The 16,063-nt window shown below is 33.3% G+C and overlaps 1 protein-coding gene across 3 annotated transcripts in view; it reads right to left on the bottom strand.

Annotated features, from left to right (window-relative positions):
- Positions 1-16,063, bottom strand: part of LAMA2 (laminin subunit alpha 2) — a 660,268-nt gene that overhangs the window by 354,616 nt on the left and 289,589 nt on the right. For all 3 annotated transcript variants that reach the window (XM_066248490.1, XM_066248491.1, XM_066248492.1), the window contains exon 10: positions 10,410-10,570. In XM_066248490.1, the coding sequence (XP_066104587.1) occupies positions 10,410-10,570 (161 nt within the window). The remainder of the gene's footprint in view (positions 1-10,409; positions 10,571-16,063) is intronic.

The raw sequence follows: 16,063 nt of genomic DNA, 5'->3' as shown, positions 1-16,063 counted from the left end.
CCTGGAGGGCTGACTGTCTGCATTGTTCTACACTGTTTTATATAAGGACTTGAGCACCTGGAGGGCTGACTGTATGCATTGTTCTACACTGTTTTATATAAGGACTTGAGCACCTGGAGGGCTGACTGTCTGCATTGTTCTACACTGTTTTATATAAGGACTTGAGCACCTGAAGGGCTGACTGTCTGCATTGTTCTACACTGTTTTATATAAGGACTTGAGCACCTGAAGGGCTGTCTGCATTGTTCTACACTGTTTTATATAAGGACTTGAGCACCTGAAGGGCTGACTGTCTGCATTGTTCTACACTGTTTTATATAAGGACTTGAGCACCTGGAGGGCTGACTGTCTGCATTGTTCTACACTGTTTTATATAAGGACTTGAGCACCTGGAGGGCTGACTGTCTGCATTGTTCTACACTGTTTTATATAAGGACTTGAGCACCTGAAGGGCTGACTGTCTGCATTGTTCTACACTGTTTTATATAAGGACTTGAGCACCTGGAGGGCTGACTGTCTGCATTGTTCTACACTGTTTTATATAAGGACTTGAGCACCTGGAGGGCTGACTGTATGCATTGTTCTACACTGTTTTATATAAGGACTTGAGCACCTGGAGGGCTGACTGTCTGCATTGTTCTACACTGTTTTATATAAGGACTTGAGCACCTGAAGGGCTGACTGTCTGCATTGTTCTACACTGTTTTATATAAGGACTTGAGCACCTGGAGGGCTGACTGTCTGCATTGTTCTACACTGTTTTATATAAGGACTTGAGCACCTGCAGCTTTTGGTATCATCTGGATTTTCAGAACCAATCTGTTACAGATACCAAGGGAAAACTGTAGTTAAGATTTTGGGGAGTCAAAATTTATACACAAATTTTCAACCATGTTGGGGTCAGTCCCCCTAACCCCTGTATTATTCAAGAGTCAACTGTATTAACCTAAAACTTAATAATCTTTTTAAAAAGTTGTTTTAACTACATATCTAAACAAAATGGGGTCTAGTCTATTTTTCATATTTCCAAAGGGCAACTTTTGTCAATCCAGTAAATTTATTTTAATCCTTTATATTTAGACTCCAACAGTAATTCTTTCTAATTGACAACTTACTGGTCATATTTTCGTAAGACCAAGTATTCTACTTTCTTAATTTCAAAACCGTTATTCTCAATGAGTATCTCAACAAAAACTAAATAGGTACTAATTATAGCCAATAATTTTAAATTGTTAATAATTATAATAAATAGTTTTATTCACTTACATATTATAATAATAAAAAGTGTCAGTTCACTGTAGACCAGTGGATCTCAACCTAGCTAAAATTATGAAGACATTAAAAATACTCTTTAGTCATTTGTCTTATAATCATCCTCACCATAAAATTTTAATTATATAGGTATATTATATGTAACATGTAAATATGCTTGACTTATGCATAAAATGATATATTTTTGCCCCTCAAAAAATCAATTTTCATTCCCTTAGAGAGAAATGTATGATTTAGAGACATATTGCTATTGAATATATTTAACTAATTATTTAATTAGATATACTGTGGACTACCCTACAACAAAATATGTTTATGAGAACTGCCCTTTATTTCTGTTGGTACTAATTTTTCCCTAAAAGCAAAGTTGAATTAGGAAAACCTGAGTAGGTTTTATTTATTTGTTTCTTGAAGTCAGATATTATTGAGTTGACATAAATTTTCTCTTTGCTGTAATTCCCTCAGTATAGTTTCTCTCTAGAGAAATAGTCATAACAGTTTCCCTGTATTTGTTTTCATGAAGCCACTTTATTATAAATTAGATACAACTTAGGCAATACATGTTTAACTGTGATTGTTATTCAACTGGGAATTCTATTGACAAAGTTACCAGAAATATCTTCAGCGACATTTAAGCTAATTTTTTGATATTTGCGTTAGAAATTTTGCAATTATGCTTATTTGTGTGTGTGTGTGTGTGGGGTGTTTGTAGTCAATTATGTGTTTTCTTGTTATGGCCTCATTCTAATGCATCCTAGTGTTGAAATAAGTTAAAAGAAGATAATTAGATAATTGGTAATATTTGTTAAGTGCTTATTCTTTAAATATTGTATCAGTTTTAATAATAAATGGCGGGTGAAAAGAGAAAGAGAAAACAAATAAAAATTAGTTCTTGCTTTTTAAAATATTTCCAATATTAAAAAATTAACATAATATTTTGAACTGTGGCTTTTACAAGAGATAAATTCCTACATGTACTTTTTTATGCTAAAAATTTTTTATCTGTAACTTAAATTTGGGATTAAATATATAAATTGAATTTCTTTTGTAGAAATGCCCTGGGTATGAGTCCAAAAAAATAATGATGTGATCATTCCTGTGCATAAATGAAAAAGAGGAGAGAGCCCTGGCCAGTTGGCTCAGTGGCAGAGCGTCAGCCTAGCGTGCGGAGGACCCGGGTTCGATTCCCGGCCAGGGCACATAGGAGAAGCGCCCATTTGCTTCTCCACCCCCCCTTCCTCTCTGTCTCTCTCTTCCCCTCCCGCAGCCGAGGCTCCATTGTAGCAAAGATGGCCCGGGCGCTGGGGATGGCTCTGTGGCCTCTGCCTCAGGCGCTAGAGTGGCTCTGGTCGCAATATGGCGAAGCCCAGGATGGGCAGAGCATCGCCCCCTGGTGGGCAGAGCTTCGCCCCATGGTGGGCATGCTGGGTGGATCCCGGTCGGGCGCATGCGGGAGTCTGTCTGACTGTCTCTCCCTGTTTCCAGCTTCAGAAAAATGAAAAAAAAAAAAAAGGAAGAAAAGAAAAGAAAAAGAGGAGAGAAATTTTAAAATAAATAAAAAACCACATTTCCAAAATAGAATACTACTAGGCCATGAAAAAAAAAGAAATCTTATCTTTTGCAACAGCAAGAATAGACTTGGAGATCAAAGGGGGCTGGGTGAGGGCGAGCAGAGGGACTGAACAACAAATAAAAAGCTCAGAAGTCCGGCCAACAGTGTGGTGTATGAAGTGGGGGTGGAGGGAGTGGGAGATAGGGGGATAAATGGTGATGAACGATGAATGAACGTAGTGGGGTGAACACCTAATATGTTGAACAGAGATTTGTTGTAGAATTGGGCACCCAATACCAGTGTCACTCCCAATAAACATAATTTTTAAAAAATTCAATGCAAAGCAAGATGAAAACAACTTTGATTTCTAGACCTTTACTTCATTATTTATCTTATTTATCTTTCTATTATAAGACTTCCATAAAGGTAAAAATATGTGTTTCTACCTAGATAAAGGTCAATTTATACTGTTTAACAGAGTCTGCATTCAACTGAGTTTTAATGGATACCATAACACAAAACTTTAAAAAAGATCATTTCTAGCATGGTGTACTTAAATACCAAGAGTCAGAATAGTGTTTACATTTAATTAGCTTATTATATATCTGAAATTGGCTTACCTTGTAATTCATAAGAAGCTATAGAAAGTTCAAAAATTTTAACAATGCATAAAAATTAGTAAATGTCTTTGTGTCTTAGCTAGTACTGTTTTAGTATTTTGAAATATAAGAATGATGTTCATTAATATCATTGTCTGAACAATAATTTAACAGAAAATCTTATGTATGAAGGTGATAGTAGTAGATACTGTGTTAAGAATTTCATTTACCAGTTTTTAAATCAGGAAATCCTTTTGTTTCCTTTCATTACAGAAATTTAAAATTTTAAATTATGAATTATTTTAAAGTAACAGAATAGTACCTGTAATGTGACAATTATCCATTACCCAAAACCTAAAAGTAAAAAAAAAAAATACCATGTTTCATGTTTGCTTCAGATATGTTTTTGTTTATTTATTTTTTTAAAGACTTTATTTATTCATTTTAGACAGGAGAGAGAGAGAGAGAGAGAGAGAGAGAGAGAGAGAGAGAGAAGGGAGGAGCAGGAAGCATCAACTCCCATATGTGCCTTGACCAGGCAAGCCCAGGGTTTTGAACCAGCGACCTCAGCATTCCAGGTCGACGCTTTATCCACTGCGCCACCACAGGTCAGGCATGCTTCAGATATATTTTTAAAGAAATAATACTTAGGCATATTTGAATTTTACTTCACTTGCGTCCTGTTCCCCTTCCTTATTTCTCTAGAGTTAACTCTTCTGAAATTAGTAGTTATTATATGTGTATTTTTTAAAAATTTCAAGTTATATATGTGTGTGTCCACACATTAAGAAACGGTTTTATGTTTTCAACTTTACATAAATGACAATGTAATGGTATTTGTTGTCTTCTGAAGTTTGTGAAATTCATCAATGTTTATACATGTGGACCCTATTTCACTCACTTGACTGATTCTTGTATCAATTTATATAAATATATTACACTTTATTTTTCTAATTGATTTATGGATATTTAGATTTTTTTCTAATATTCATTCTAACCAATTGGCCTATTTTGAACATTTTCTATATGCTTCTTTCTACATATTATATGAATTTCTTTAGGGTAAATGTCTAGATGTGATGTTGCTGGCTGACAGGATTTCAATATTTAAATAATACTAAATAATGTCTATTGTGCTCCTTAGGTTTTAATTCTAATTCATGCTAATAACAACAGTGATAAACATTTCTATTTTCCTAGATTTTCATCAGGTATCATTATTATTAGCTATCTTAACATTTAAAATTTTATCTTCTTCAATATCTTTTAAAAAATTATCTCTATTTAAAAATATTTCCAGGTATCATATATATATATATATATATATATATTCTATTCTAAATATTTGTATTACATTTTCTAATCGGCTATCTCTGGTATATAAAAATGTTACTGCACCTGACCTGTGGTAGTGCAGTGAATAAAACATTGAGTTGGAATGCTGAGGTCGCTGGTTCAAAGCTCGGGGCTTGCCCACTCAGGCAAAAAAACAAAGCAACTACTATGAGTTGATGCTTCCTGCTCCTTCACTTGCCCTTTCTCTCTTTTCTCTCTAAAACCAATAAATAAAATCTGAGAAAAAATTGGAAAGAAATGTTATTGCTTCTTATAGACTGATTCTCATATTCTGTAATCCAGTAGCACTCTCTGCTTGGTTCTAAGCACTTTTTTTATAAACAAAGTTGGTCTACGAATGGTTGACACTAGCAATAATCTGATATTTGTAATTTAAAATGTTTTTCTCTATTTTGACTGGTGGGCAGGTAGTTTACTAGCACTCTGGTGGTGAATTTCTTTCACCATCATTTATATACATGTATATATATGTATTCTTTAAACTGGGAACATAGAATTTTAATTTTTAAAGAAAATTTTTTTAAATTTCACTTCCAGCCTGGCCAGATGGTGGTGTAGTGGATAGAGCATCAGACTGGGATGTGGACAACCATGTTTCGAGACCCCGAGGTTGCCAGCTTGAGCACGGGCTCATCTGGTTTGAGCAAAGCTCACCAGCTTGGACCCAAGGTTGCTGGCTTGAGCAAGGTGTTACTCAGTCTGCTGTAACCCCACAGTCAAGGCACATATGAGAAAGCAATCAATGAACAACTAAGGTGTCACAACGAAAAACTGATGATTCATGCTTCTCATCTCTCTCCATTCCTGTCTGTCTGTCCCTATCTATCCCTGTCTCTGAGTCTCTCTCTGTCTCTGTAAAAAAAAAAAAAAAATCACTTCCATCCCCTCTCTTTCTTGTAATCACCATACTGTTATCTATGACTATGAGTATTTTCTTTGCTTAATCTTAATCCCTTCACTTTTTCTCTGTTATTTCTTGAATATTGTTTCTCTCCAATTATATCTCATCTCTTCTTTGGCAACTCATGATAAACTTAAGTTAAAGTTTATTAGTTACCAGCCATGCCATTTAGCATCTCACAGCTTCATCTCCTACATCAATTCCTCAGTCTGTATTTCTGATTCTCTACCCAGCAGCTTCTAATCACTTGTTCTACCATTCATTGAATTTTATATTTCAATGACTATATACATTTTTTTATTTTAGAAATAAATTTTATTGAATTATTTCCTAAACTAAGAAATTATTATTATTTTTTTTTGCAAGAGAGACAGAGAGAGAGGGACAGACAAGGACAGACAGACAGGAAGAGAGAGAAATGAGAAGTATCAGTTCTTCATTGTGGCGCCTTAGTTGTTCATTGATTGCATTTTCATATGTGCCTTGACCAGGGGGCTCCAGCCAAGCCAGTGACCCCTTGCTCAAGCTGGTGACCTTTGGCTCAAGCCAGTGACCTTGGGGTCATGTCTATGATTCCATGTTCATGCCGGCAACCCTGTGCTCAAACCAGATGAGCCCGTGTCAAGCTGGCAACATCGGGCTTCAGACTTGGGTCCTCAGTGTCCCAGACAGATGCTCTAGCCACTGCGCCATTGCCTGGTCAGGCATGATTATATATATTTTTTACATATTTCTATTTCTATGATTTATATAACTACACATTTTTATGTTTATACTATTTATTTCAGACTATCTTACTTTTTCTAGTTCTTAGCTTACAAATATTCAAACTTACGTGGCTTCTGGTTCTCTTCTGCGTAGTGCACTTGATTTACGGTGAGCTCTTTGTCAGTTGAGGCTATATACTTTATTTCCTGTGGGACTTGCATTTGCCTGACTTGAACAATGCTAGCACATAAAGAAAGAATAAAACTGACTCCGTTCCCATGTGGCACATAGGCTGTGGGGTTTGATTCCTCTCAATACATTCATTCTTCCCCACCTAGAACTCTAAAGGAAAGAGAAAGTTTTCTAGCTTCCACTCCTGCCTTGCAGGTATAATTTTTCAGTACCTGTTGCACTATTTCACAGTCAGGGGCATTTTTAGAGTCCAAGCTTAAGTGAATTCAATTCCAACTTCCTTCTGTAATTCCAATCCTAATTTCATGTCCTAGGGAGGCCATTGAAACCCCAAACTTGAACCCCATTTTAGTACTAAGAACGGCGCACCCACCAACCCTGTGACCTTAGTTGTTCAGTTTTGTGGAGCTTATGCTTAAGTTAGTTTTCTCTCTTTGGTCTGACATCTAAGAATTTTCCTTACTTTCCTGAATCAACATGGTTACAAATTTACTTGTTCTGTTTTATCCAGCATATTGTATTTGAAACGGCAGAAATGGGAAAAGTGGTGCTTACTTTTCTAAGTATCATATTTTATTAAATATTTATTTATTTAAAACTTACAATAAAAAATAAGTTGAGGACTGAAGTTTCTCCTTAAAATGTCTACCTACTCAGAAGATATTTATTTCTAACGAAAATTATGAAAGACTATTATATGTTACAGTGTGAGAAAATAAATGTGCAAATGTCTACTAGTGAAAAGGCAATTTGGAGATGAACACTTATATGAATATCATTTTATTTGAATGTAAGTCTCTATTAACTTTGCTTCTCAGTAAAGTATTACTTATTAAATAGCATTTTGATCTATATAATCCTTTGACACCTATGCCAAATCATGTTTGTTTGTTTGTTTTTTGTGAAACAGAATGAACTATCACATTTTACTCTAAATTAATAAATGTCTTTTCAGTATTTCAATTTTTTGTATATTTTATTGAAACTATATTCTTGTAAATGAGAAGCTATGTATTCAATTATATGATAGTATACTAGATGAACAAACTTTGTGATATAATTCTTTTGCTGAATACATATAACTTGTGGTTTTTAAAATTATGTAGATACTTAATAAAACCGGTGTTTCATGCAAGTTTTATCCTAAAATATTTATTTATAAGAGCTTATATTCCTTTATTTAAAATCCCACACTGTTGAAGGACAACTATTTAATAACACTAATTATTTCATTTTTCCTTTTCTTTTATAATTTCTTAATTGCTGTTTATTATTGTGTGTTGATTATCTGTGCAGTGCTTCAACTATCTTTGTAAAGAGGCATTTTTCTTATTAGCATTGCAATCCATCTCTGTACAATATGGAGACAGGCAGGCAGGTAGCAGGTGATATAGGTCAGGAGGTTCCCTCAGAGATCTGCTAGTGGCTCCTGTTCTCTTGCTCTGAGTTTTGCAGCTATGGTTACCCAAGACTCTTGGGCCAAGAGTATGAACACGGTGAAGCCTGTCTTTCTCACTCAGGTAGCCCTTTCTTCACCAACACCAGGCATCTCCACTGTACAAATGGTAGATATAGAAAAACATTCCATTTATTTATTTATTTATTTATTTATTTATTTACCAGTTTGATTTCCTATATTCTAGAAACTGGAGAAGTTTTTCTGCCATTTTAAGCTCAGCTTGATCTCTTCTTTATTTGAGCAAGTGATAAAGATTCAAGATTTCTGTGGTGGTTTGAAAAAGGAATAGAGCACACACAGGATATGTTTTGGTAAATATTAGAGAATATTTACTAAGAGCTTATACGATTCCCCCCCAAAGACATACAGGATGAAGAGGGGAGGTGTTCTTTTTTTTTTATAATTTTACTTTTTTAATGGGGTGACATCAATAAATCAGGATACATATATTCAAAGATAACATGTCCAAGTTATCTTGCCGTTCAATTATGTTGCATACCCATCACCCAAAGTCAGATTGTCCTCTGTCACCTTCTATCTAGTTTTCTTTGTGCCCCTCCCCCTCCCCCTTTCCTTCTCCCTCTCCCCCCTCCCTTGTAACCACCACACTCTTATCAATGTCTCTTAGTCTCACTTTTATGTCCCACCTCCGTATGGAATAATGTAGTTCCTGTTTTTTTTCTGATTTACTAATTTCACTTAGTATAATGTTATCAAGATCCCACTATTTTGCTGTAAATGATCCAATGTCATCATTTCTTATGGCTGAGTAGTATTCCATTGTGTATATGTGCCACATCTTCTTTATCCAGTCATCTATTGACGGGATTTTTGGTTGTTTCCATGTCCTGGCCACTGTGAACAATGCTGCAATGAACATGGGGCTGCATGTGTCTTTACGTATCAATGTTTCTGAGTTTTTGGGGTATATACCCAGTAGAGGGATTGCTGGGTCATAAGGTAGTTCTATTTTCAGTTTTTTGAGGAACCACCATACTTTCTTCCATAATGGTTGTACTACTTTACATTCCCACCAACAGTGAATGAGGGTTCCTTTTTCTCCACAGCCTCTCCAACATTTGCTATTACCTGTCTTGTTAATAATAGCTAATCTACCAGGTGTGAGGTGGTATCTCATTGCCGTTTTGATTTGCATTTCTCTAATAACTAAAGAAGATGAGCATCTTTTCATATATCTGTTGGTCATTTGTATTTCTTCCTGGGAGAAGTGTTTGTTCATGTAAGAAGGGAGGTGTTCTTAACAAGCCATCACCACAGATGGCTACACATTCCGGGTCTACTACAGGAATTTTTTCATTTCAGATAATATTGGAATGAAATATACTGGATCTAGAAAATTCATTACATTGCTATACATGACAATTCCTTAACATGAACTGTGGACTTTCTGCCTGTTTACTGTCAATGATTAAGTACATAAATTACCAGTGACATGCAACATAAGCATACTATCTAACTATTATAATATTTAGCTTGGTATTTTGGACATTCTCATCCCAAGAAATATATACTTCACTTTAATACTAATATTTACATGAAAAAAGTTAGAGCAAAGAAAAGAAAACATCTATTTTTATATCTTAGTATTTTTATATCTTAGTCTTAGTATGGCATGCTAAATTTTCATTGGATTGTTTATTCTCAGCTAATTTAACTAACACTGTCTGTTTCAAACATTTAGTACTGATTATGATAACTAAAGGATATCACTTTTATCATTTAAAGTTTGTACATGGTTCTGTGTTTCCTCTATGTGTATAAGATGCGGGTGTAATTTCTCTTTTGGTGTTAACATGATGAGCTATTAGCTGAGCATGTACAACAAATAAAGTTGCATTTCTGAAAGTACTCTTAAAAGAAAATATTGAGCCTTTAATCAATACCACTAGACCTTCTTACATTTTGGTAATTAAATGAAAAGGTTTGAATATGGGATTTTCAGACCTATCTGGTATCAAACATCAGAAGGTTCAAAATCCACAGTGAAACTCTTGACTGAATTATATTCAGAATTAGATATAAAGCTGAGTGTACTATACTTTCAAAAGGCTGCTATTTTTAGTGTTGTATAGTTTAAAATTACACTAGATTGGTAAAGGTGTTTTTGCTATAAAATGACACAGATTCTTAAGATGACCTGTTCCCTGAGTATCTGTTGTTTTTAGACAAATGGAAGGTGCCTGCTACAGTGAACCTGGTAGACTTTCAGGAGGAGCATACACAGAATAGGTAATGGATATGTTCTGGAGGAGTTGTAACAAGTGCTTACTGCCAGTAGACATATCAGAGAAGTCAAGAAAAGTGACCTTCTGTTTTGAGAGTGGTATCCTACTAGAACAAACAAAGTACCTTGCAGTTACAGGGTCCTAAACAAGGGTCTTCATTTGTACTTCCTTCGCCACTGCAGTTACAGGGTTTGCAGTCTGGGTAGCCAGTGTAGCCCCTGGCACACCGACCACAGTTCATTCCTCCAAAGCCAGGTTTGCAATGACAGTATCCAGGTGCCAGACCTAAGAGAAGATTAGCCACATAGCAACAGTTTTAAAACAAATGTATAATTTACATCCGAAGGTTGTGATTATAGTAACCTTAAAAGCCTATTATCACACAAAAATTAGATTCGTGATGGACATCATGAAAGAACAGTTAAACCAAAGAACATAAGGTTTAATTAAAAGCTGGCTATAATTTGCACATATATTGAATACACAACATTTTGTAAGTTTTCTAAAATATTAGAATTTTTTTTAAAAGTAAAGTTTCTTAGATTCTACCAAAATTAGGTCCACCGAAAAACCACTGCAATGATCAAAGAGGAATTTTCATAACTCTGACCAATGACTCTAGATTAAGAATATGTAATTTGTGTATATCTTTTGGCTCATAAATCCCGCAAGACAAAAAACAAAATGGAAAAGTGTCTTGAATATAAAATTATGCTACTTAAAACAAAACTTTAACAACTCTAATATAAATACAAAATTACTTAACACAACTAAGAAAAGGCTGTGTTCATGGGAATGAATATTTGGGAGATGAAAAATAGAGAAAGAAAATGAGAGCAGTTTAAATATACATTTTTTTAAATAGAGAAATGCAAAAGACAGTTTTTGTTCTTGTTTTTAAAAAATAAAAAAAATGCATGCATGAATGAATGAATACAAGTGATTGACCTTCAACATGTGTAGAAATGTAAGAGCAAATCAGTAAAATATTTTCTACCCAGAAAACAAAGGGAAAGAAAAAAAAAGGAAACATTATGATGAGCAAACATAAAACAGAATGGAGAGGGACAAACACATATACAAGCTATATAGAAGTAAGTTAAACCATCTCACTGTCTCTATTAAAACTATGTGCATTTAATGTTCACAAAAGATACAGAAAATGATGAGAAATATGAAAAAATAAAAAAATAAATATACATTAAGAAAGCATTTAGTAAAGTAAAAACTGTTGTAGTATAATATTAATAAGGTCTAACGTAAAATTGAATTTAAAAGATTCAAAAGAATAAGTTCTCATTTTACATTGTTAAAGCTCCAATAAAAAACATGATTTAAATTTTTATGCTTCAAATAAGCACTAATTATAGTACAAAAATATATAAATTACAAAAGGCAGTAGAAATAAAAAAAATGTCCAAAATTGATGTCTCAGAATGACAATCTTACCATTTTAAATATTTATAAGTAAATTTAAATAAAAGATAATTAGATATAAAAATATGAATTATATAATATTTTACTATATGATATAAGGTATACAAAGATAAATATCTGATGTAGCTTACCTATGACTAATCCACAAAAATGTTCAATTTCTCAGAGCAGAAATTATCTAAAGTTTCTTTTCATTTTTATGGTTATGATCATGCTTTATTTGCTAAGATTTTATTTTTATTTTTAATTTATTGTGTTAACATGGTTTCAACTGTTCTGTTCAATATATCACCCTCTACCCCCAACATCGTGCCCCATGCCCCATGCAAAGTCTCTTTTTATTCCTATTTCACCTCTTTGCCCCCCGCCCCCTACCTCCATTCCCCCTTTCCTTCTGGGGATTGCTATCCTGTTGTCTGTAGCTGAATTATGTATGTATAATGTGGCTAATCCCTTCACCTTCTTTTAAAACTTGTTTTCTTAACAAAAATTACTACTTTTAATTTGTAACCAATACTATAATAAATTAAGGTTAAATTAATTATTAATAACAAGATGAGATAATTTTATACAAAATTTAATCTCTCTAAAAATTAGTAAGTAATCTCTTAGTAAATCTTGAGACAAAGAGAAAAACAAGAATCCAATTCCAGATTAGATCGTTTTCTACATAGAAAATGACACCCCCCCAAAAAAGCAACTTATCTATTGAATATTAAAAAGAAACAAACAAAAAACTAAAGCCAAAAGTGAGTTTATAAACTTACTGTTATTATTTTAAAAATAATGTATATAAATTAATATTAATTTTATGTAATTATACAAATATAAAAAACAGAATAAACACTGCAAGAAAAAGAAAAGAGGAAGATTTTAAAAATAAACAAAATGAAAAGCAAGTAAAAAGAGCACCTTAAAGAAAGTAAATCAAGATTATCAAAAAAGGACAAATGATCAAAGAATTTCCACAGAAAAGTTTTGTGCTACTTATTTTTTAGAGAATATTTTCAATATTTGAAACTTATGGGGCATATAAAAATGGAGAGCTGTATAATTCATTTTATGAAGCTAGTAAAAAATTATTATCAATATTTAATGCAGATAATTCAAAATAAATATAACAGCTAATACTTAAGTCACACCACTTACTTGATGTTACACAGTATACTTAGCATTACACATTACACAAACATTAATTCAGTTAATATTCAAAACATCATACAAGATAGGCACTATTTTCTTTCCCATTTTACAGATGAAGAAGCTAAGGCACAAAGAAATTAAGTGATTTACCAAAGTAGCATAGCTAGGTTTCAGAACCAGAATCAATTTATCAAATGAACCCAGAGCAGAAAATTCTAAATAAATTAAATATTAAACTGAATCCTAATGTACATTATTCAGTGATGATAAATATTGTCTAATTTTAATAAATTTATTTTAACTTATAGACATAGTTCAAATAGAAATGTAATGATTTAATAAAGGTTATAAAAGCATTTCCAAAAATTAATCTTTATTTTTCATTTTAAAATATTCAGACACTAAGTTGATGTGTAGATGTAACTCCATGTAATAACCAATCCCTATCTTAACTTTGCTTCTGGAAATACTATAAACTAGATGTCCATAGACCCCTCCTTTGTTCAGAACACTTAACAATTCAGTATAAAATTAAGGATGGATAGGTAGGTAGGTAGGTAAGTAGGTAGGTAGATAGATAGATAGATAGATGACAGATGAACGAGAGAAAGAGAGGGAAAGAAAAGAAAGAATAGAAAGAAAGAAAGAAAGAAAGAAAGGAAAGAAAAGAAAGAAAGAAAGAAAGAAAGAAAGAAAGAGAAAGAAAGAAAGAAAAGAAAGAGAGAGAAAGGAGGAAAGGATGGAAGGAAGAAAGGAAGGAAGAAAGGAAGGAAGGAAGGAAGGAAGGAAGGAAGGAAGGAAGGAAGGAAGGAAGGAAGGAAGGAAGGAAGGAAAGAAGGAAGGAAGGAAGGAAGGGGAAGAAAAATGATTGTACTGGTATAAAATAAATTTCTTGTAGATATTAGAAATTACAAAAATAATAACATTTTAGCCCTTATGTCAGTGTCTTTCCTGGAGCTGACTGATTCTGATAGAATGTGGAATATGGTTTTATGCATGAAAAGATAAATTCTAGGCACTATTCAAGTTAGGAGGCCATAATAGAGAACTTCATATAAATTCAAAGGTCCTGAAAGGGTAAACTAGGAAATATACACATGAGCATGCACACGTAACAACCATAATTGAAACAGACAGGAAAACAAGGCCCCAGTGAATAAGAGCAGAAAATCCAAACTGCAAATTCAGACTCATATAAATAACAGAGAGTGTTACTCAGAGATTCAGAAAATAAATTTAATATGTTTAAAGGTCTAATAAGGTGACAGAAAATGATTTGACTTTGGGTGATGGGTATATAACATAATGAATAGTTTAAATGCTATAGAACTGTTCACCTGAAACTTATGTACTCTTATTGATCAATGACACCATGTTGAAGTTCATCTTCTAAATAAAATTTAAAAATTAAAAAAATAAATAAATAAAAATCTATACAGAGTAAGACATGTGCAATTATAATATTACAAATCTTGATTACTGTATTTCAGTTTTTAAATAAAAATAATTACTGTTCTAGAACCAGTTATAACTCTGCAAGCTTGAAAATATAAAAATGAAATTGAGAGACATTGCAACATTTGTCAGAAAATCCATGGAGTGTGTAGGAAGGGTCTTTTTCTCAGCTTGCATAGGATGATCTCAAAAGATGCTGTCTAAATTTAATAGATCATGAAAGAGAGATTTAAGCCTTTTATTTAACATAACAAAGATACCATAGAAGAAATATAGAATAAAAATATATAAATGGTGGAGTGAATAAAAGATGTGGTGTGAATGACACATTTCTTTGTCTTTGAAGATGAGGAGTCAAGAGGCAATATTCAACAGTGAGTAAAAAACTGTTAAGAAGATTATTCAGATATTGTTTGGAAGATAAATACTTACAGAAGAACTTAATGGGAGAAAAGACCCAATGTGGTTAATTTTGGAAATGAAACTGAGAATAAATAAGTTGAAAGGGACACTATTGTTATTTATTTTCTTTCCTATTGTTAAAATTTTACTTTATTGGCCCTGGCCGGTTGGCTCAGTGGTAGAGCGTCGGCCTGGCGTGCAGAAATCCTGGGTTCAATTCCTGGCCAGGGCACACAGGAGAAGCGCCCATCTGCTTCTCCACCCCTCCCCCTCTCCTTCCTTTCTGTCTCTCTCTTCCCCTCCCGCAGCCGAGGCTCCATTGGAGAAAAGATGGCCCGGGCGCTGGGGATGGCTCCTTGGCCTCTGCCCCAGGCGCTAGAATGGCTCTGGTCACAACAGAGCAATGCCCTAGAGGGGCAGAGCATCGCCCCCTGGTGGGCAGAGCCTCGCCCCTGGTGGGCGTGCCGGGTGGATCCCAGTCAGGCGCATGCGGGAGTCTGACTGTCTATCCCCGTTTCCAGCTTCAGAAAAATACAAAAAAAAATATTTTACTTTATTATATACTGTTTATACAATAATCAAAAAATATTTTTATGCAAAGATCTTTATTAAGGCAAAAAACAAAAATTAGAAATAGTTTTAATATCTATATAAAGTTGAGTGGGTAAATCATTTATGGTACTCCCATATAATGATGTATGTATTATTCAAGAGATAAAACTAGATTTCAGAGCAACTTTTAATATATACCAAGAAAAACTTATATGTACAGTTAACACAAAAATGTTAATAGTCTTATCCATGCTGAATTACTACTGCATTATATACTTATTTTTCTACTTTATTATTTTTTATAAATCTTTAAACAATAATTCATGTTTTAAAATCAGAAAAAAGTTAAGTGATATTATTGAAAATAATATGATTCAGTTGTAACTGTAAAAAGATAAGGAACCTAGAAATGAAAAATGACCTAAATAATTCACAATTTGAATATTAAAATATCTTTAATATTTTAAGTTTTAAAACTACATGGCTTAAATTGATGATCTTACAGTTTTATGAAGAAAGCAAGTAAGCTAAATTGTGCCAAAGCAACATTGCCAGTCCTTTAATTTGAAAGTTTTTGTGAGAAAAACCTATTTTTGTATTTCCAAAGTAGAGAAGAATCCACTGGAAAATATATATAAAGAAACTGTTTCAGATATATTCTATAAATTTTCTACTTAATTTTGGCAAGGAACTCTCTTCTATCTCCTAACATTCTACACCAAGAAGTTATTATAGCATTTGATTCCTTAATGTTTGGAGTTCATCATAAACTTCAATCCTTATAGAAAG

Source organism: Saccopteryx bilineata, chromosome 12 (assembly GCF_036850765.1).
Source record: "Saccopteryx bilineata isolate mSacBil1 chromosome 12, mSacBil1_pri_phased_curated, whole genome shotgun sequence".
NCBI lineage: Eukaryota > Metazoa > Chordata > Mammalia > Chiroptera > Emballonuridae > Saccopteryx > Saccopteryx bilineata.
The sequence above is the reverse complement of the archived record's forward strand: the minus strand, read 5'-3'. Positions and strand labels throughout refer to the sequence as shown.